At 39.0% G+C, this 20,896-nt stretch overlaps 1 protein-coding gene across 1 annotated transcript in view; it reads right to left on the bottom strand.

The window, feature by feature from the left end:
- The window catches only part of LOC137290654 (laminin subunit alpha-2-like), a 135,894-nt gene that overhangs the window by 45,594 nt on the left and 69,404 nt on the right, over positions 1-20,896 (bottom strand). Inside the window, exons 3-23 of the mRNA XM_067821730.1 lie at positions 17,477-17,719; positions 17,208-17,267; positions 16,871-16,990; positions 16,324-16,416; positions 15,243-15,357; positions 14,917-15,035; positions 13,715-13,879; positions 12,403-12,558; positions 11,853-11,993; positions 10,612-10,809; positions 10,111-10,212; positions 9,431-9,651; positions 8,588-8,699; positions 8,180-8,293; positions 7,020-7,243; positions 5,990-6,198; positions 5,047-5,153; positions 4,112-4,289; positions 3,254-3,363; positions 1,145-1,328; positions 84-223 (exon numbers count right to left, since the gene is read on the bottom strand). Of these exons, the coding sequence (XP_067677831.1) occupies positions 84-223; positions 1,145-1,328; positions 3,254-3,363; positions 4,112-4,289; positions 5,047-5,153; positions 5,990-6,198; positions 7,020-7,243; positions 8,180-8,293; positions 8,588-8,699; positions 9,431-9,651; positions 10,111-10,212; positions 10,612-10,809; positions 11,853-11,993; positions 12,403-12,558; positions 13,715-13,879; positions 14,917-15,035; positions 15,243-15,357; positions 16,324-16,416; positions 16,871-16,990; positions 17,208-17,267; positions 17,477-17,719 (3,111 nt within the window). The remainder of the gene's footprint in view (positions 1-83; positions 224-1,144; positions 1,329-3,253; positions 3,364-4,111; positions 4,290-5,046; positions 5,154-5,989; positions 6,199-7,019; positions 7,244-8,179; positions 8,294-8,587; positions 8,700-9,430; positions 9,652-10,110; positions 10,213-10,611; positions 10,810-11,852; positions 11,994-12,402; positions 12,559-13,714; positions 13,880-14,916; positions 15,036-15,242; positions 15,358-16,323; positions 16,417-16,870; positions 16,991-17,207; positions 17,268-17,476; positions 17,720-20,896) is intronic.

Genomic DNA, 20,896 nt, shown 5'->3' with positions numbered 1-20,896 from the left:
TGACAAGTATGCTCATTTAAAGTGTCTTTCTGGTGTAAGTTCATCCTGAGTACTATTGATGCAAGTGTCTGTATGTGGCCTACCTTGCAGCCTGTGACATTGTTGTAGCCCCAGCAGTTGTCTAGGCAGTCCTCACAGCGAGGTCCTGTTGTGTTTGGGGGACACACACATTTTCCTGTCCTTGGGTCACACATGTGACCAGGGAGATCACATGGCTCACATCCTATAAACATCAAACAATATTGATCTCTTCCCACAAGTAAATGTGCTTCATGTTTAATCCAATATCACGCTTGTTAATGATCACAAGACTATATATTATAGGTAAACAATGTTACCTGTAATTTCTTATTACAAAATCGTCAAGGAAATGTTTTAGGAATGATTAGGAGCCTGTTTGCTCCCTAGATCTGAAACAATATACACCTGGAGAAACTCTTTTGCAGTATATCACACATGGTCATATAAAGGAGAATTAAATGGTGTTCTTTCCAAAGCTTGCATGTTTTGAATTTTTAACAACACCAAGGAGAGTGTAGATCAAGAGTGTCTAAAGCTTTGATTCAAGCTGACTTAGTTCATGATGTATTCTTAATCATTTGAAAACCATAAAATGTGAAAGAAAACCGTAAGTCATAATATTTCACCTGCTTGAAAAGGCTTTCCTTCATATATATACCATACTTTGGTACTATATCATGTTGTGGGTGTAAAGGTTGCTACTGATGTGAGAGAGTGAGTGAGTGAATTTAGTTTTATGTAGCTTTTAGAAATATTCCAGTAATATCAAAGAAAACAATTGAGTTTTCCTATCACATGACTCTACTTTCTGCTGGTATGACAGATTAACTATTCACATACTGTTTTCTTTTAACATCATTAAAATAGTATATAATGGACTATAGAACACGTCATGCATCTCAATATTGTTTATCTGTATCAATTTCATCATTAAAAACAGTAAAAATATTGACGTTATTTCAGTTTAGATTAAAGGCATTTTAATCAAGTTTAATAGACACAGTCATAAATGACATAGTGACAGAATGTCATTTCAGTAGGTACTTAACATCATACTATTCAATTTTTACAAAACAAATTTCTTTTTAAATGACCTCAATGTTTTGAAATGGCACACACTTACTCTTGCAGCCATCATAGTTGAAGCCATAATATCCTGGTAGGCACTGATCACAGAACTTGCCACCAACATTGGCACGACATTGGCACTGACCATCAATCGTATCACACTGGTGACTTCTGGCCCCAGTACGATCGCAGTCACAGGGGAGACAACCCATGCCAGACTGGATGCCCCAATAACCATCCTGTGGATATAATTGTTTATCAATTCCGTAATACATGAGATCTGAACACTTTTACATTGCTTTCAATATGTCAATATGTCTGAGACACGATATTAATCATCAAGATAAACTGTTGAGAGATGTGAGATGCTATCATTATACCAAAAAGACAACTTTAAGTCAGTGAGCCTGACCACCCAATCGGGATAGCCTCAGGACTTGCTGAATACCAATTTTAGCCTAGATCTTCATGCAACAGCAGTATATGTAGAGATGAACCCCAAAATATTTGAAATCTATGACAATTTGGGACTAATAATAATATATGTCAAAGAAATCCGATGTCACTGCAACTCAATGCCTGATGATAAGGAACATTATCTACAGTTGGGAGGCAATACTTAACAATAAAATGTTGAAAATACCCACCAAAATAATACACTGCAACACCGCTCTACCTTATCTCAACCAAACTAATCCACTACAACACCGCTCTACCAAACTAATCCACTACAACACCACTCTACATTATCTCAACCAAACTAATCCACTGCAACACCGCTCTACCTTATCTCAGCCAAAATAATACACTGCAACACCACTCTACCTTATCTCAACCAAACTAATCCACTACAACACCACCCTACTTTATCTCAACCAAAATAATCCACTGCAACACCACTCTACCTTATCTCAACCAAAATAATCCACTACAACATCACTCTACTTTATCTCAACCAAACTAATCCACTACAACACCACTCTACTTTATCTCAACCAAAATAATACACTGCAACACCGCTCTACCTTATCTCAGCCAAAATAATACACTGCAACACCGCTCTACCTTATCTCAACCAAACTAATCCACTATAACACCACTCTACTTTATCTCAACCAAAATAATCCACTACAACACCGCTCTACCTTATCTCAACCAAAATAATACACTGCAACACCGCTCTACCTTATCTCAACCAAAATAATCCACTACAACACCACTCTACTTTATCTCAACCAAACTAATCCACTACAACACCACTCTACTTTATCTCAACCAAAATAATACACTGCAACACCGCCCTACCTTATCTCAACCAAAATAATACACTGCAACACCGCTCTACCTTATCTCAACCAAACTAATCCACTACAACACCACTCTACTTTATCTCAACCAAACTAATCCACTACAACACCACTCTACTTTATCTCAACCAAACTAATCCACTACAACACCACTCTACCTTATCTCAACCAAACTAATCCACTGCAACACCACTCTACCTTATCTCAACCAAAATAATACACTGTAACACTGCTCTACTTTATCTCAATGCATGAGTGAGTGTGTGAGGTTCTTTTTTAAGCTGCTTTTATTAATATTCCAGTAATATCACATCAGAGGACACCAGAAAAGGACCTCACACATGGTATCCTTGTGGGGAATTGAACCAAGGTCTTTGGCATGATGAACGAAGGCGTTCACCACTAGGCCCCTCACCAACTCTAAGGCAATGTATTAGGCTAATGACTTGTGAAGTAGCAACTCGTAAGTAATTTTAAACCCTACAAGACCGGAAATATCAGGTTCATATTTTTCACACAATGCAAAATATCACTTTGCTATGGTGATATGACATCATGAACAACGCTATGATGTCATATTTCTTCTCTGGTGATTGTGTTCTACATGCAGAAACAGTAGGTAACAAGTTTATGTTTGAAAGTATATATGGGTTTATTTTCCTCATTTTGATGACTTCAGTAATAGATAGAACATATCATACTACGCTTATGACACTCATAATATATGATATCACCCTACCCAGGTTCACTCTTGCTCGGGAAATACCAAAATTTAGGCACTCACGTCGTAAACATAGTATGATATGGGCACTCATATAATCTCCTTTGTGTAATACAAAGTGAAATTTGTGGCTCACCTGACACTGTTCACACTTGCGGCCTATGACATTGGGGTGACACTCACACTGGCCACTCTGCTGGTCACAGCGGATACTTCCGTTGGTGCCCGGACCGAAACAACCACAGTCTGTGAAGAAAAGGAGACATGCAATGTAACCATCAGTTCATTACAGCTAAATTCATAGTTAGGTATATATGATTTGATATTCTGCTGGGGATAGGCTTTCGTAATGGACATGTACTTAATTACAGCTGCATCACAAGAAATACTACAACTATTCGCTAAAATATTTTTTTTCTTCTTCTTCATTTTGCAACAAGGTAATTTTTATGGCAGTCAGTCTCTCATTTTTTCAAGTCTCACACTATTTAAAACACAGTGGTCTCTGTGACAATTATTAATTTTGCAGCCCCATACCAAGAATATAAAACGTTCAATCCCTTATGGAGAAATGTCCTCAATGAGCATTTCTACACGCTAAAGGTAACATCTTTCTAGCATTGGAAAAAAGTGCCATTGCATATGTTTTAGTGTAAACAGCACCATAGCGCTTGCCGTCTGAAGCACTTATTTTAACTATAGGCACAAGAAAATATGACTTGAAAAATTATCTGCAAATCTTCCAGACTGGGTTTGAGTAGGATTTGTACATAAGAAACATTACACACAGAATGTATATAAATGCCAATAAAATACATGTGAAACTGTTCACATAATCATGGAGAAAACATGTCTTTATCTTTAACCAGAATGACTGAGTCAGTTTTACACCTCACAAAGGCTTCATGCATTCATCTTGAGCAAGATGAACAAAACACCTTGACCACTGGCCTACCCAACACCCAGTATCCTGAACCTGACAAAGATAACCCACCTGAGCAGCGGCCGCCTCGGAAGCCATACATGCCCTCTTTGCACCGGTCACAACTCAGACCACCAATGCCTGGCTTGCAGGGACACTGGCCAGTAATGGGGCTACATCGGAGGTCAGTAGACCCAATAGGACTACAGCGGCACTGGGGGCAGCCATTAGTGATATCGCCATACCCAGCCTGTGGAAAGAAATAAGTATTATATTACAAACCTTGACAGCAATTACAGACATAAATTAGATGAGGTGAAATGGAGTATTTTGCTCATATGAGTAAGTGAGTGAGTGAGTTTAGTTTTATGCAATATTCCAGCTATATGGCGGCTGTCTGTAAATAACTGAGTCTGGACCAGACATACCAGTGATCTACAACATGAGCATTGATCTGGAACCAATGACATCTGTCAAACACAAGCATATGCGCCTTTTATGGCAAGCATGGGTTGCTGAAGGCCTATTCTACCCCAGGACCTTCACAGGTGTGATGATGTGGCTGCTTGTACTAGCCGAGACTTACGCTGGTTTAATAGAGCTAGCTCACTGAGATACCATGCCGAAGTTAAGCATGAGTACCCCTCTGAGATACATAAAAATGACTGTGAACCAACTAGTTCTTGTTGTACACATTAATGCCATATGCCAGGCAGTGACCACAAGCTCCATATTTTAACGTCTTTTGGTTTGACACAGTAAGGGATCAAACCAATATGAACCATACACATGGCAGAAGCACATTTATCTACTCGACCATTCTTTTTGCTTTAATAGAAAAAATGTTATAATTCATTCCCCTGCTATACATCTCAAATGTCATTGTGCTATGTTTTCAAATAGTATTGTTTTCGGTTTTATTGGCATCTGAGTCTGACATAATGGTCTCATATAACAGACCTGTCTGATTAATATGACCAATTATTCAAGGATTTATGAACATTTACCTGGCAGGTGTTACACTGACGACCTGTGTAACGAGGCTTGCAGGAACATTGGCCATTTCTTTCATCGCATTCACTGGAGTATGACCCATCCTCGTAGCAGTTACATGCTGAAAATCATCATCATCATCATCATCATCATCATCAACATCGTGTTGAGAGTGATCAGGTTTGGTTAGACACTTCAACAACCAATGGCATGAGCATTCCTATCCAATGCATCCTATCAGCAGACAGACTGATTTAGCTAATGATTCAATCTAATGATTACATCATGAGTCTCCAACAGAGCCAGTGTATCATGTGAGTTATCAAATAAGGCAGACTAGTGATGTCCTACCTTATTCTTAGGAAAGAAATCCCTACAGGTGCTGAGAGTTGGTCTTTCTGGATGACCAGATCCTAACATAGGTAGGGGATGTAACTCTGCAGCTTATAGCTTGGGCTCCCTAACATCACTATGTGACAACAACTAGGAAGTTTTCATTTTGTGACATACTAAGAATTTGAACCTGGGTGATTACATTCAGTCAGATTGTGATAGGAATAGTTTCGCATACAATAAACATAAGCTGTTCAATGATCAGTCAATGAAGGAAGGACTGTAAAATAACTCAGGCATTACAGAAGTCTAAAACCAGAATGTTAACATAAAACTACTCTATTTATGAAAACAACACAATATAAAAGCAAGCTATAGGTTGCCAAAAGTGGAAAGTAGATCACCATACTAGGGACCATGGGGACATATGTGCTTTAGCTACCTGTATGGAACTTAATTGGATTTACACCATCCCTTCAGCCGTTGTATAAAAAGTTTAGCCAAAGTTTGAAGCAACAAAAATACTACATTCATAAATTTAATCTTAACACTTTGATTTCAACTTTGAAAGTTTTGGGAATGAAAATGAAATTGACGTGATGCATGATCCCCGCAATTACTAACCTCTGCAGTTGCCTTGTACAGCAGAACCGTAGAAGCCAGTCATGCACTTCTCACAGTACACGCCCTGAGTGTTGTTGCTGCATCTCATACACTGACCAGTTACAGGGTCACATGACGCAGGGTCACCCATGTCGATGTTGCCACTGCAGTAGCAGGGGCGGCATGAACCACCCTCTACTTGTGGGTTGCCGAAAAAGCCTGCAGCACATCTAAAAACAATTAAGTCAACATTAAACAAGTCAAGAATATGGCCACCAAAAATGATTATTACATGTTATCATTCCATTACAACACTCTAGAAATGTTCTCCTCTCCATATAATCATACTAAAATTATTCACACTGAGAGTTTTCATTAACACAACAACTTATCAAATCATGTATTTGGATTTAATTAACTTGAAATTATGCAGTACATGCTGCTGTTTTATACTAAATTCAAATACTATTTGTATGACAACATATCCGTGCAATCAGTCACAGAAAAAACTGAAGAAGAATGTTATTGTCAGTCTATAAATTGTGATATCTTTACCATGTACAGGTAACATAATTGAATATCCTGTCCTGGTACAAATTGTTATGATTACATATAGTACCTAAATACAGTTCACGACCTTCATTTGGATAGACAGGCTGAAAAAAGAAACATAATAGCTGCTAAAAGGACTCATATTCACTAACCAACCATCTACTTCTGCGATAAAGGTGAGAGTGATGAGAGCTAGGCTCAGTTCATGTGGGACCGCTTTGGCGGCAAAGGGGAGGCTACTCGTGGGTGAGTGATTGCTTCAGCAAAATACATAAGTCAGGATAAGGAATAACAATACTTATACTTAACATTATATCAAATATTGAATAAAATAGATGAAATAGATATAGACATTCACAGAAAAAATACAGGACAGTTTCATAGTGGGATTGACTGACATACATGGATTTGTATGGGATACATTTACCTCTATACAGTTGTAGAAAAGTGTGCATAATATGCATGCATATGGTGTGCAGATTATTAAACTTGCAAGTACCTGTCACAGTGCTTTCCAGCCTGACCCTCAGGGCAAGACAAGCACCTGTAGTCATCTCTGTTGTCTGGTGAGGGGTCATATTCACACAGGTCTGGGATGCCATCTCTCCACTGATGAGGGCATGCACATGGTTTGCAGTCGTCAGGGGATCCACGCCTGGGGTTGCCATAGTAACCAGGTAAACACTGATCACACCTTGCCCCCATGGTATTGTGTTGACAGTCCTGTAAACAAATAAAATATTGTGAAATCAGAAAGATATTCCATTAGTTTTACTTGGCTGTTATCTTCAGACTCAGTATGAGTCAGAAATGGAAGTGGCGTAGTTTGGGCAGACACCACTTTGAATAGTTTCTCAATAAATCCTGATGTTTCAAAGATGATCCGTGACTGCAGGCCTAAGACGAGTAACTCTGCACAGCAAATTATCATTCTGTAAGCTGCACACCTGTGCTGCTTATTGCTTGGAAAATATATCATACCACAGCATAAGTGAGCAACTTCATGTAAAATACTTTAATTTCATTGGTCAATGATGCTTTAACAAGTTTCTGTGTCATGCCTTGCAGAAGGGTGACAACTGGAAAAAAAATATTCCCTGCTCCAATGGTGACCAATAAGCCACCAAAAAGCTGTATTGCTAACAATTATGTGATGGCATAACATGACGCATGCAGTGCATGGAGTTCAATAACCATTCGATTTGCCGTTTTTGAGTTCACTAGGTACACATATATTTTACTGATTTATCTGTACTCAGACACTTGAAGGTGCAAAATATTTAATAACTTGAGAATGGTTCTGATTCTGCATGTTTATGTATGGTGGTACGTAGCAGTGAATTGTGAACATATAGGCATTCAATTAAAACAATAAAGACATTGTTGTTTTAATTTTCAACTGTAATCTGTCAGTGATGTAATATTACCAAAAACTGCTTTATTTAAATGATGTCTGGCTTGGGTGACACTGCTGCAAAGATATTATTAACAGTATTGATAAATATGTCAGCTTCTCTGTATGTCCATCTGACATGAATAAGACTGAAAATGCACCAGTTGCAGACAATAATAATTTCAGTTACATCAACGGTTACATTGGAGACTAAACATCGTCAGTGGGTTGAACTGATGTGAAGGAATTGAAAAGCAGCGACTCACTTGGCACTTGCCATCCACAGCATCACACTGCATGGCATGATTGTAGCAGTTACACCTGAGGCACATGCCTTGGTGCAGAGTATTGTTCAGACGCCGGTAACCAGGGGAACAACTCTGGAAACGAAAGACAATGAGTAGCCAGAACATATGACTCATGATCTGTGAATGAGTAATTCCAACTAAATGATTACTTGCTTAACATCAGCTGAATTTTAGAGTATCTCCCCAGTTAGTAATACCAAATATTTCTGGCACAGCAATAAGCTAATGGACTCCACAGAGACTACCAACAAGGGAATAAGTGACTGAATGTGTGAGCAAGTAAGTGGAAAGATAACAATATGATGAGCAGTGTGATGTGTTGACCACAGATGTTGATTAACTACATGAATGAGGTTGGACTCTCACCTCACAGGACAGACCAGCATATCCCATTGGGCACATGCACTGTTCCACTGAAGGCAGGGAGATGTTGGTCTGCGATATCGGACTCACAGTGTCCAGAGTCACATCCTTCAAGCTGTGGAGAAAAAGGAAATGTCATACCAATTATTTTTTTAATTTTGCAGTCTTATGTAAGAAACAGGGATGTCCTCAAGAATGAGCTTATGAACTGCGCTCTACAAAACCATGAAGCAGGGCTTGCTTGTTCCCTCATTTTAACTAGCAAGACCATAAGACATAGATTATCCCTGTCTTAACTAAACTATCAACATTTTTCAACAGCTGGGTGTCACATACCAAAGACACCCCAACAGAAGAATTGTTTGCTTTTTTTAAAACTTTATTCCTCCGCTTAAGATATAAGTAACCCCAATAGCTAAACTAAACTAATTCTACAAGTACAAATACAACTCAAACTAATCTAATTACCTAAACTAGCTGCAGATACATTTCTGCCTACCACTTATATTGCTAAAGTTATAATAACAACACTAACTACACTAAAATCCTAATACCCTCACTTATATAGATAATGATTAGACAACACTACTGAAGCAGATCTTGCTATATGTTTGGGTAACCACTCATGGCAAAAATTCCACCTATATTACAAAGACCTGTAAATAATCAAGTCTGGACCAGATAATTCAGTGATTCATATTGTGAATGAACCACACCCTTTGGAGGACAATTAAACATTTTGAAGCAAGTCACAGAACCTAGTTACAATCAGTGTTGGTTACCTCTTACAACCATGAAATGGTAGCTGGGAACTGATTGTAACTGGAATCCCTGTGAGGGTCTTACTATATGGTGTCCTGTGCAGTGTGGTAGCTGGCTCGGATCATGATCTTGGTCAGTCCCTGTAGGATCAGCATGAACTCCTGTTTAGAGACTGGCTCCTCCCGAAAACCGTTTCCTTGTCGGACAAGCTTCTTCCAGTTGGATTCATGCAGTCTCACCATTAGGCTGTTGTCTTCTCTTTCTCGCAGAAACTGTTTCCCATTGACAATGGTGAAACCGTTTCCCTGCGAATAATGACCAAATGTTAAACATCATTCTGTGGAGACTCTTTTATGACTTACATCACTAAAATGATATTATGAAGTAAAGTCAGAATGACGTCACAAATGAGCAGCTCCAGACGGAAATCGGTATCAAACTCAAACTTAGTAGACAATCTGAGCTTCGTGGACATATTTCTTTAGTTGCTTGGACTTGTTTGTTTAAAAATGCAGTTGAGTTAAAAATTCAGTGCTTCAAATTGTCAAACTCAGTTTGAGATTTAAATGAAAACTTTCGTTTGTTTCAAGAAATCTGGGCCTGATCTTTGACACAGACCAAGGATTCCATGACCAGATATCTTACCCAGTGTTTTTACAGTCCTGAACCAATGGAAATCAATGGGTGTTACCATGACATTGAAAAGTGGATTCAAAATTAGACATGATCAGTTCAACTCAATGTCAATGTTGCCGTGAACATACCTCAATGATAACATCGGGTTCACTCAAGTGATATTTAAGATCCAGGTTTTCGTCTATTGTGTATTTGATTGTGTAAGCCAATTTTCCACCATAGGACGTCAGCTAAAATATGAAAGCACATGGAACATTATAAACAGGCCATCATGTCACCAGTTGTGTTTAAATTGTTCTGGGAATCTGATTGTTCTAATAGAAAAATGGGAAAAAGAATGTGGTAATACAGCTGCAAATAAATGTTTTCATTCAGCACAATGTTTTACACAAAAGACCAGCAGACCAAAGAGAGTTTAGCTTTACGCCTTTTATTAGCAATACTCCAGCAATATCAGGATGTCAGAAATGGGCTGCACACATTGTACCCATGTGGGGAATAGACCTAGATCTTCAGCTTGATGAATGCATTATCACTAGCCTACCCCACCAAGAAAAGAACAAGAACGTAAATATATCACGTCAAAGTTTATAGTTATACCCTTGTATGACCTACTACTTTCAGCCTACCCTGTTGCCTAGGAACATCATGGGAGCAAGCCAGTACAAGATGTCCGCTTGCTGCACTGGCCAACCACTTCCTCCACTGCCGCTGCCACCATTCAGGAGGTATGTCTTGGCCTCAAGCCAGTCCCCAAACATCCTGGGGAGGAGGGTGAGTCCTCCTGGCTCCCTCGTGGACAACACCCACCCGTTCATGTCGTTCACCTGCAAGTGCCAGCTGTTGTTTTAGATGTTTTACATATTTCATCAAAAACAGATCAGAGTACTGTTATGTTTCATCCAAGCCAGTATGAGTGAGTTAAGTTTCTAGCTGCTTTCAGCAAGGTAAGGCGAAAGGGATATTTCAGCCTATAATCCTGTCATTAAGTCCTTGTAGGTGGAACGTATGGAGCTCAAATATCCACTTTAATTCAAGAGATCTTCTTTTTTTTGTGGTTGTCTCAGAGTCCAGATTGTCTTTAAACTGGGTTATGATTTGGAACTGTAGATCATTTTTGCCATGATGTTCCGAATTGAAGTGTGACAGGTTTGTTGCGCTTGTGCGTGATATCAGCATAGTGTTCTGTTAATCGGATTGTGAAACATCTTTTGGTTTCACCTACATATTGTTTCTTGCAGCGTTTGCAAGTGAGGAAGTATACTATATCACAGGATTGGCAAATGTAGCTTCATGTTTTGAATGCCTTTTTGGTGATGGAACTGGTGAAAGTGTTACTGTTGCTTAATATTTTGCAGATTTTGCGAATTAATTCACTTTGTAGCACATATTGTTTGTGGAGGTCTTTATTGTATGAGACCCAGGTGTCAAGAAATGCGACTTTGTTTCTTGACTGTATTTCATTCATATCATGGAGAGTCAGCAAGGGAGGCAACTCTGTACAATGAACTGTAATGTCTGGGACAACAGAACCTCCAAAGGTGCCTCTAATTTAGCAAAAGATTTCTGCAAGATGTATTAAATTCATTCAAATCATCTCATTTTTAAACAGTAGAGAGTGAGAACAGCAACTCCACTTAAAATGAAATGGAGCCCCACAGAGATGCAAGTTTTCGAAAGTTTTTGAAAATTTGCACTTGCTTTAGTTAATGCTATAACATTTCAAAAGGCTTGCATGAAAGAAAAAATACTATGTTCTGGAACTCAGGAAGACAGACTCCAGTAACAAATACAACAAGACCTGCAGCCAGTGTTAAGAGAATATAATCCTTGCCAAGTTATGAAGGTAAAGCTACACCTGCCAGTGTACCTGAGTAAGTCCCCATTCAGCAGATTTGCAGACGGTGGAGACACCATGACAGTAGCACTTGGTACAACCATCTTTGTTGTCCTTGTCCAGGTTGTAGTAGCCAGCTTTACAGCGGTCGCAGTGCTTGCCCTCCACATTGGCCTGGATATAAACAGGTGCTTGGTCACTCTTTGTTATACATTCAGTTACACAATCCTGTATGTCTCCGACAACAGGATACTATATTGATACTATATGATAGTTGGAGCTGATCCCCACGGCTTTGCTAGTTTAAGTGACCAGATTCAAAAGCCACTTTGATAATGTTCTTTGCTGATGCTTTATGAGCAAAGTTTAACACTTTTCAAAACAGTGATAAATCCTGAAGAATGTCAAAAGAACTCACTTGAGATGGCACTCACTTTACGTTAACACCTGTAAGAACCCTCTGCTTACATAAACACCTAGATGACACTCACCTTACACTGACACCAGTGACAGTTCCAACTGACACTAGAGATGGCACCAATGTTACACAGACCCACTTAACAACCTCTGTGCCACCACTCACCTTACAGCGACACCTGCGGCGGCATTCTTCTGGGTTGACACTTCCTGCGGGGTTACAGGGACAGATTCGACACCTGGGGAAGCCGTAGTAGCCATAGGCGCATCTGTTACAGCCACGTCCAGCATACCCTGGCTTACACACACAATCTCCAGGGTTCTGCCACACAAAATACATCATGTCAGAACTCGCAAACTCACATCAATAATGAAGTACATAAGTTTAGTTTGAAGAATATTCCAGCAATATCACAGCAAGGGACACCAGAAATGAGCTACACACATTGAACCCATGTGGGGAATCGAACACAGGTCTTCAACGTGATGAACAAATGCTTGAAAAATTAGGCTACCCTACCACCACTCATTGAGACTGAAAATAACTCTCACAGCATAACTTCCTGACAGACTTACATCTAGTCTCTGAAATGAACATATTTTAGTGAAAAGAGTTCATAGTGAACAAAAATAATATAATGAAATGGGGCCCTGAGACTTCAGTAGCTAAGGAAATCTATTTTCTAGACTTGTGTGGGCTGTCTTGGATATATCTGCTTCAGGGTCTGTACAACAGACTAAGCTTCAGGTGTTCCACAGTTCTGTGTATCACACAAAGTATGGCCCAATTCATGGATGTATTGCATTATGTTGTGTTAATTCAACTTGAAAAACTCCATCTGAACAAACAGCAACTTGAGTGAGTGAGTGAGTGAGTGAGTGAGTGAGTGAGTGAGTGAGTGAGTGACTTTACGGACCTTCACGGGATACCGCACCTTGAGACAGGTAAAGGATGATGGATGGAATAGCAATGTGTGAGTTGGTTTAACACAGTTCTGAGGAGTATTTCAGTTATAGCAAAGGTCAGACCCACAGAGAAGGAAACAGGCATGGTAATGACAACCCTAGACACATACTCAGGCAAACTCAGTAGGAAGCTGGCTCACCAAAGGGAGGTAACGCTGCATGGCACAAGTGCTCAAGACCCATGTGAGCAATCTGCCATAAAATGGTCTTTTATAGTATTTATGTAGTTGTGGTTGGAAACAGATTGGGGTGGTGGGGTAGTCTAGTGGTTAAAGCGTTGGTTTGTCACATCCCATGTGCATCCCCACATGGGTACAATGTGTGAAGTCCATTTCGGGTGTCCCCTGCCATGATGTTGCTGGAATATTGCTAAAAGTGGCATGAAACTAAACACAGTCAGTGAAAAGAGATTACTTAATTGAAAGTTTTGTTGAACTTACAAGATTTCAAGGTTATTATGACAGAGCTTCAAACACGTACACATTGTTTTCTTCATGCTAACGATGACTCACCAAGCCCTCACTAACACGACTGTCATCAGTGATACAGGTGGAGGTGGATGTCATCGTCTCCTGGCAGTTACATCGTCGACATGGGAAGGAATCAGTGGGAGATAGTCTACTCGGTCGGTAGTAACCCTCAATACACTGCTCACAGTTAATGCCCGTCGTAAATTCCTGAAATGTGACAAGGAATGTGACAACTGAATTTGGACAAGACATTCCAGTGATCAACAGCAAGAGTATGGACCTAAGCAGTTGGGATGAGTGTCTACCAAATCAACAAACCTGACCACCTGAGTCACCTCTTACGGTGAGCATAGGTCGCTGAAGATTAGTATTCCAACCCAGATCTTCACGGGTTTTAGTTAGTAAATCATGTGTGATGGATCAATTTGATTTGGCTGAAAAGTGAAAAATGAATCCTGAATGTCCTGAATGTTTATGTTTTGTTATGTTATAGGATATTTATATAGCACACATATCCAGGCAGCTAGTGCTTGCTCAAGTCGCTGACATAAATTTCCCTAGATCTCTGGATGTCAGTATCAAGGGTCCATAATGTCATCAGTCTCAACTCCCTGGGGAGTATACAATTCTTGCGGCCTTGGGGCACCAAGCTATTTGTAGCTGTCACACAGCTGGGTGGACTTTGACAGTCACAGTACTTTGTCCAAGTTTACTGCACATTGCTGTACCCACAACTAGGTGTTTGCACACATTCATGTGGCCACCATCCTGTCTTATACCAATGAATTCATGGGTTCTTTTAAGTGCACAGGGTAGCGTAGTGTACACTAGGGGTTGTGACAACTTGGAGAGAGTCTGCACACAAAGTTGACTCCAAGGTTTCTACATCCAGTCACAGGTGTTCTCAATCCTGGCACCTCACTAGTCTGGCGCTTAGCCAGCTTACCCACTGTTTAATTAATTTGATGGACACATAAAGACCAAGGTTAAAACTAGTCCACAAGGGACACAACTTATGGCAGCACAAAAGATGAAACAATAGAAGTGAACTCTGTCAAAACAAAGAAACCAGCCATGTTTCAGTGAATGAGGATCTCTCCCGCTGAGAAACTCTCATCTTTACAAATGTTCTTTCTTTATTCATTATATGACCAGTGCCTGACTGGTCAAGCCTTACTGGTGACAAATCAGATTTTGAAAGAACGGTCTTCAATGAGCAAGTATTGTATATGAACATGACTCACCCGACAGTTAAGACAAACACCTCCCCCCTGATATTTGCCTTCTATGTTGAGACTGAGCCCAAGTTCCTTCACTGTGGCATTGAAAACACAATCATCTGCCTTGCCATGGCAGTTACAGGCTGAAATATACAACAATATCAAGTGCATTACAAGTCCTTAACTGTTATTATGAATGGATACAAATTAAATGTCTCCCAGAGTTACCTCCCCTAGACTACATTGAGAATTTAAAATGCTTTTCTGTCTGTTACAATTTTGTGAAGTAAGTTCTATAAAGAATAAAATTAACAATACATCAATGAAAATTTCATTATTGTCTTGCTTACGTTCACAAATGTGTCTGACACCATTGCCATTGTTCCAGCCATTCTGATTGAATCCTGGACAGCACCTCTCACAGTTGTCGCCACACGTATTGTCCTCACACTGGCACTTGAGACGCTGCAACAAGGGCCATGATTTTCATATCACCACAGAATAGTGTTTCTCAACCACTGACACCTGTTCTAGCAATCTGTATACATGATGCAAAGCATGCATAATACATTTGAAGATTGTTTGTCAAAAAGCCAAATTCTGTCAATTCCTCGTAATTGGTTGTATACACATGTTGACTGCCTATCACAAGTATGCTTGTATTTTCACTTCTGGTTGAATTTGCCACTATGAGTTAAAAATTAACTAAGAATGCCAGGAGACATGAGAAACTTATGTGAAACTACTTATTATTAAATACCACTGACATAGCTGTGAGATAACTCGTAGCGTAAATTTTGACCAGAACTAACAGTATGAGTATATTCGTGGTGGCAGTCAACGTGTTAATATGCCGAAATGATGACAACAAAAATGTGACAATCTTTCAAAATATTTTTCAATCTGCTTCGGGAAAACTAGAACCTCTAGTTCACAAACGTTTTGTCCAGATAGAAACCCGGCCAGTCATGTAATTGCCGATCAATGACATCTCCATCACCCTCTTTGACAAAGGACAAGGTAGCCAATACAAGTTTTAAGTGTTACATCAACAAAAACATCTTGTCGATTGATTCCTGCACTTTAAAATTGCGCTAGTTCCTGCTTTTCAGATAAACATGAAATACCAAATCTATCCTTCGCATGTTGACCAGGTAACTCCAAGGCGGCTGCCATATTGGATCTAAGTCAATGTAACATGTGATCACAATGGACAGAAAGAAGGCAGATAATTCGTGTTGCAAATTTTGGCCGCAGGAGGATTTACATGAAACGGGAAATATGGTCGTAGCAGACAGAGGTTGCATAGGAAGATATGACAGGAGTAACCTCGGCGGAAAAAGAATGATGTATATGTTGTTCAATTCCAGTTTTAAAATATTTATATAAAAAACATTTTTAAAAATAAATACATGATAGTACGGTACTCACATCAGGCTGAGTGTCATGTCGTCCACACAACTTAGCATGTCCATAGCAAATACAGTGTCCCCCAATAGAGATATCCTTGATGGAGTAGTAATACTGAAACCCATATAAGCAGTTACATAAACACAAACAAACACTTCTTAACTCACAGAAACACACATGAGCATCCATAAACACAGTCTTTATTGATCCAGAGTCAAAATCAAATAACTCCTTATTCATGGGACTTTTCCTTGAGGTGATACTACCTTGTATCGCCTCAGGTCTATTTTAACCAAAAGAGGCACCAGGTTAATTGGCATTAGCCAGTCTTATATAATTTACATATTAGCTGTGTTTGTCTGCTATTACAGGAAAGTATGTACTTATTTTTTAATCGTAAGTCCACAATAACTATATAACATCCAGTTTTTAACAATTGGCAAGACTAAATTACTTCAGCAGAGATTTCTCTGCTTCTATTTCTAGATAATTTAAAAAATCTCTTTTCCATAGAATAGTCTGAAGATCTTCTTGTTGTGCAGTGCCCCCGAAAGGACTAAACCCTCACCCTTCTAGTGACAGAGGGGTCGGCGTCTTGTGACCTGAAGTTATCGAATGTCATCAAGTCAGCATTGAGGGTGCGGATCTTCTGGAATCTCATGCGAATGAATCTTGCTGATGTAAAATCCTGAAAAAAATTAGGGAATTATTAATTACTGATAAATATTTTATTTTCAAACTAATGTTTTATATGTAAATTAGCAAAACATCAAAAACAAATCATATTATATTTTTACATTATAGGGTCATGTGACAGCTTAAACATAACATAGATAAATTCAAAATGTGAAAACAGTTTGAATCATTAGGCACCTAGAATATTTTTTTTAAAAATACACACGTACCAAAAGCACTTTACTTGGCTGGTTAATACCGGGTCTTCCATTGACAAGAGAAATTAAAATCTGAAACAGAAACATCATAACATCCTCATCACCCTCATTCTTTTCCTGAAGCCATTTGAAATGCAGGATATTTTAAGTATTAAGGACTAACAATGACAAAAACTCAAATACAATGACTTACGCATAAACCTATAGCAATAGCAAACAGCATATAACTGGTGGACAGATTGAGTCAGTGACGCTTCTGTACTCAATCAAGCGAACTTTACCTCTCCATTTTCGAGTGGAATGAGATGAGAGTAGCGTGTCGTACATATTACTTCATCGTCAGATAATGATGTCGGTATTCCATATGTGGGGTCAAGGCCATACTCTTCCTGACATTCGCGGCCAGTCATCGCGAAATACTGCCATGGTTTGTAGGTGGTGCCATCTAGTGACCGTTCCAAGATCCAGTTTCCTGGTCTTGGAGAGTTGGCAGCTTTCATTATCACATATGCTATTTGGTAAATCTGAAAATATAAAAGACAACATGACATACCATGGCACATAACACATCAAGGATCTGCATGACATACTGAGGATCAATATGATATAATGTAGATCAAAATGACATGTCATGACATACTTAGGATCAACATGACACACCATGACATACTAGTGATCAACCTGACATTTTATAGATCAACATGACATACAAACGATCAACATGGCATTCTTTGACATTGTCATGAGGATAAACACAACATCCAATGAATCAACAAGGGATCAAAATCTCATCACCCCAACCCCCGGGACAAGTCAGTTTTCATTTTGGGCAATCAAGTAATGGTATCTTACTTGTCCATGGGCTACTAGATAATTTCTGGTACTCGTAACAGTTAAATTCAGACTGTAAATAAACTTGGATTTCATTTCATATCTGCTCAAAATGTAGCTATTAAATTTCTCAATTACAATAAAGTAGAGTTATCTTTCTTTGCTATTTATCATTTCTTGATAAAAGGTCCAGTAAACACTAACATCAAATACCATGTTGATTTATTCTTTCACAGTTACCTCATGCTCATGTCATAAAACTCAGGGCAAGTGGAAAATTAGACAATTACTTTCTTAAAGTTACCTGCCCTGTATCAAGAGGCTCTTAAAAACATTGAACCCCTGACTGACATGACATAAATTGTAAACCAAAAGTTACTGTGTTCTGTAATCTGATTGGTTGAAAAACATGATTAAGTGGTATTAGATTCCCGGATACTGAAAAAATATTCACGGCGTATTGACACGTAAACAATTGTTTTGTTGTGTCATCAACAGTGGTGACATCATTCAAATCATATTGTGACGTAAAGTTAGAATGACGTCACAAATGAGCAACTCCAGATGCTACCATGAGAACCAGCTGAAACGGCCAGCTGATGACACTTCACTGCTGTGTCCATATTCGATGTAAACAAGTGCAGACACTAAAACCTCTTTGGTTTACTTTTGTCCCCCCGGATACTGAAAAAATATTCACGGTGTATTGACACGTAAACAATTGTTTTGTTGTGTCATCAACAGTGGTGACGTCATTCAAATCATATTGTGACGTAAAGTTAGAATGACGTCACAAATGAGCAACTCCAGATGCTACCATGAGAACCAGCTGAAACGGCCAGCTGATGACACTTCACTGCTGTGTCCATATTCGATGTAAACGAGTGCAGACACTAAAATCCCTTTGGTTTACTTTTGTGTTTACAATGTCGATAAATATCATGTGTTGGCCAATTTCCAGGTGTTATTGAGTATTTGAAGCACGGGAATATTTCATTTGAAACCTCCGGCTGACGCCGTCAGTTCCAAATGCATTCCCGTGCTTCAAATACTCAATAACACCCGGAAATTGGCCAACACATGATGTTTATCTCCTAAATGACATACTGTGGATCACATTACATACTGACACAGATGGAAACTAACATGAATCAGAAGTAACAGAAATCAGATTCACCGGATGACCATAATGTGATGTAAAAGCTTAACAGGACTGAGATCTGATGTGAACTTACTTGGCGAAACCTACAAACAATAGGTCTTTGAAATATCAAATATGAGATTCGAAGCCTGACCAGAAATGGCACTAGTCTTCCATTTCTAGCAAAAGTTCTGAAGGCTGTCTAGCACTGTTTGCAAACTAACTACATTTCAATTGTTGAAATATCTGCAGCATTGTTACAGTTACCCATGTTGCCACAGTAGGTCACAGAAAAAGCCAGTACCAACTTGTGATACAAGAAAACCACAGACTCCTTGCTCGCCAAGCAGGCACACTACCTGATAGACCACTGACTTGATCACCAGAAACTAGACATCAGACAGGTCTAAACTAACATACAAAAACATCAAATTCAAATATCTAGTCGGATATATGCATCAGGACATGATCCTCCCAACAGCCATGAATCTGCAAATTAATCCTGTAACTATGCCGACTCAGCATAAATAGAATGCAATATCAAAGAAGACATTTCTAAATGAGTAGCTGCTGTCTCAAGGAGATAATAAAACATGACATTGTAATATATTACCTCAATTCTGACACATATTTTGTGTAAAGCTTTAAAAACTTACATTGTCACCTTACACAGAACTTAACCCTGTCATGGATTTTGTGTGGGGAATGCAAGAATGATGAACAATATTGTAGTGAAATATCAATACTGGACACATTGCAAACCTAAAGGAAAATAAAGGATTCAGCATCCTATGCCTTGAATGCAGACAGCAAAGTGTGGCATGTATAACATATATGCAACATTATTTCACCATTACAATGAAAGACCTAATCAAAGACGTATATTCTTGAAAAAATATGAATGGTGGATCCGTAAAACAAGCCATAAAATCGGTCATGTCTTAGACAGAAAAATAAAAATGTCAGGTATATCAGCAAAAAGGATAAAAAAACCCATGTTTCTGGCTTAACTATATCACAGTTAAATCCGGATGTATCATCTGTGAGTCATATGGAGGCTGAGTAAATACTGCCTCCCACACTTCTGACAAAATCGAGTCAATGCTGTAACAGATAGTTCCGGTTCATGTGAACCACTCCTGAGCAAATAAATGTTTATCGAAAATATTACATAACAATACCCACCCCCCAAAAAATACCCCCATAAAGCGAAACAGGTGTGCAGGTGTTTAGGTCATTGAATGCTGCCACACAACTCAATCGTATTTTCTTATATAAAAAAATCCAGTAATTGATGTGGCACTGGTTGACACTATTGTGGGTATAGGGACTGCTGCCCAAATATGTATGCTTACTATCATCTGCACAAGTCTTTGACAGTTATAGAACTTGGGTCTCTCAATAAGGTGGCACCCTGAGACTTGCAGATGAACAAAACACAAACAAAGCCTCATAGATTCCTTGAGAGGCATTTTAAAACTTGGGAAATATGTTACTGACAATTTTTACAGATTTCTTTAACTGTTATCCATAAAGTTTGTCAACAAACATCATAGACACTGAGACCATAATATCAGTACAGTTTCGAAAGAGCCTGTCTAACAACTAACTCTGATTTGGAGATAAGGGATGTATCTCTGCACATCACAATTTCGGTTCACATAACATTTTAACCATGAAACATTGAGGGTGGGTTGTTGAACATTCTGAACTATATACATGCTACATC

This window comes from Haliotis asinina, chromosome 7 (genome assembly GCF_037392515.1).
Source record: "Haliotis asinina isolate JCU_RB_2024 chromosome 7, JCU_Hal_asi_v2, whole genome shotgun sequence".
Classification (NCBI taxonomy): domain Eukaryota; kingdom Metazoa; phylum Mollusca; class Gastropoda; order Lepetellida; family Haliotidae; genus Haliotis; species Haliotis asinina.
The sequence above is the reverse complement of the archived record's forward strand: the minus strand, read 5'-3'. Positions and strand labels throughout refer to the sequence as shown.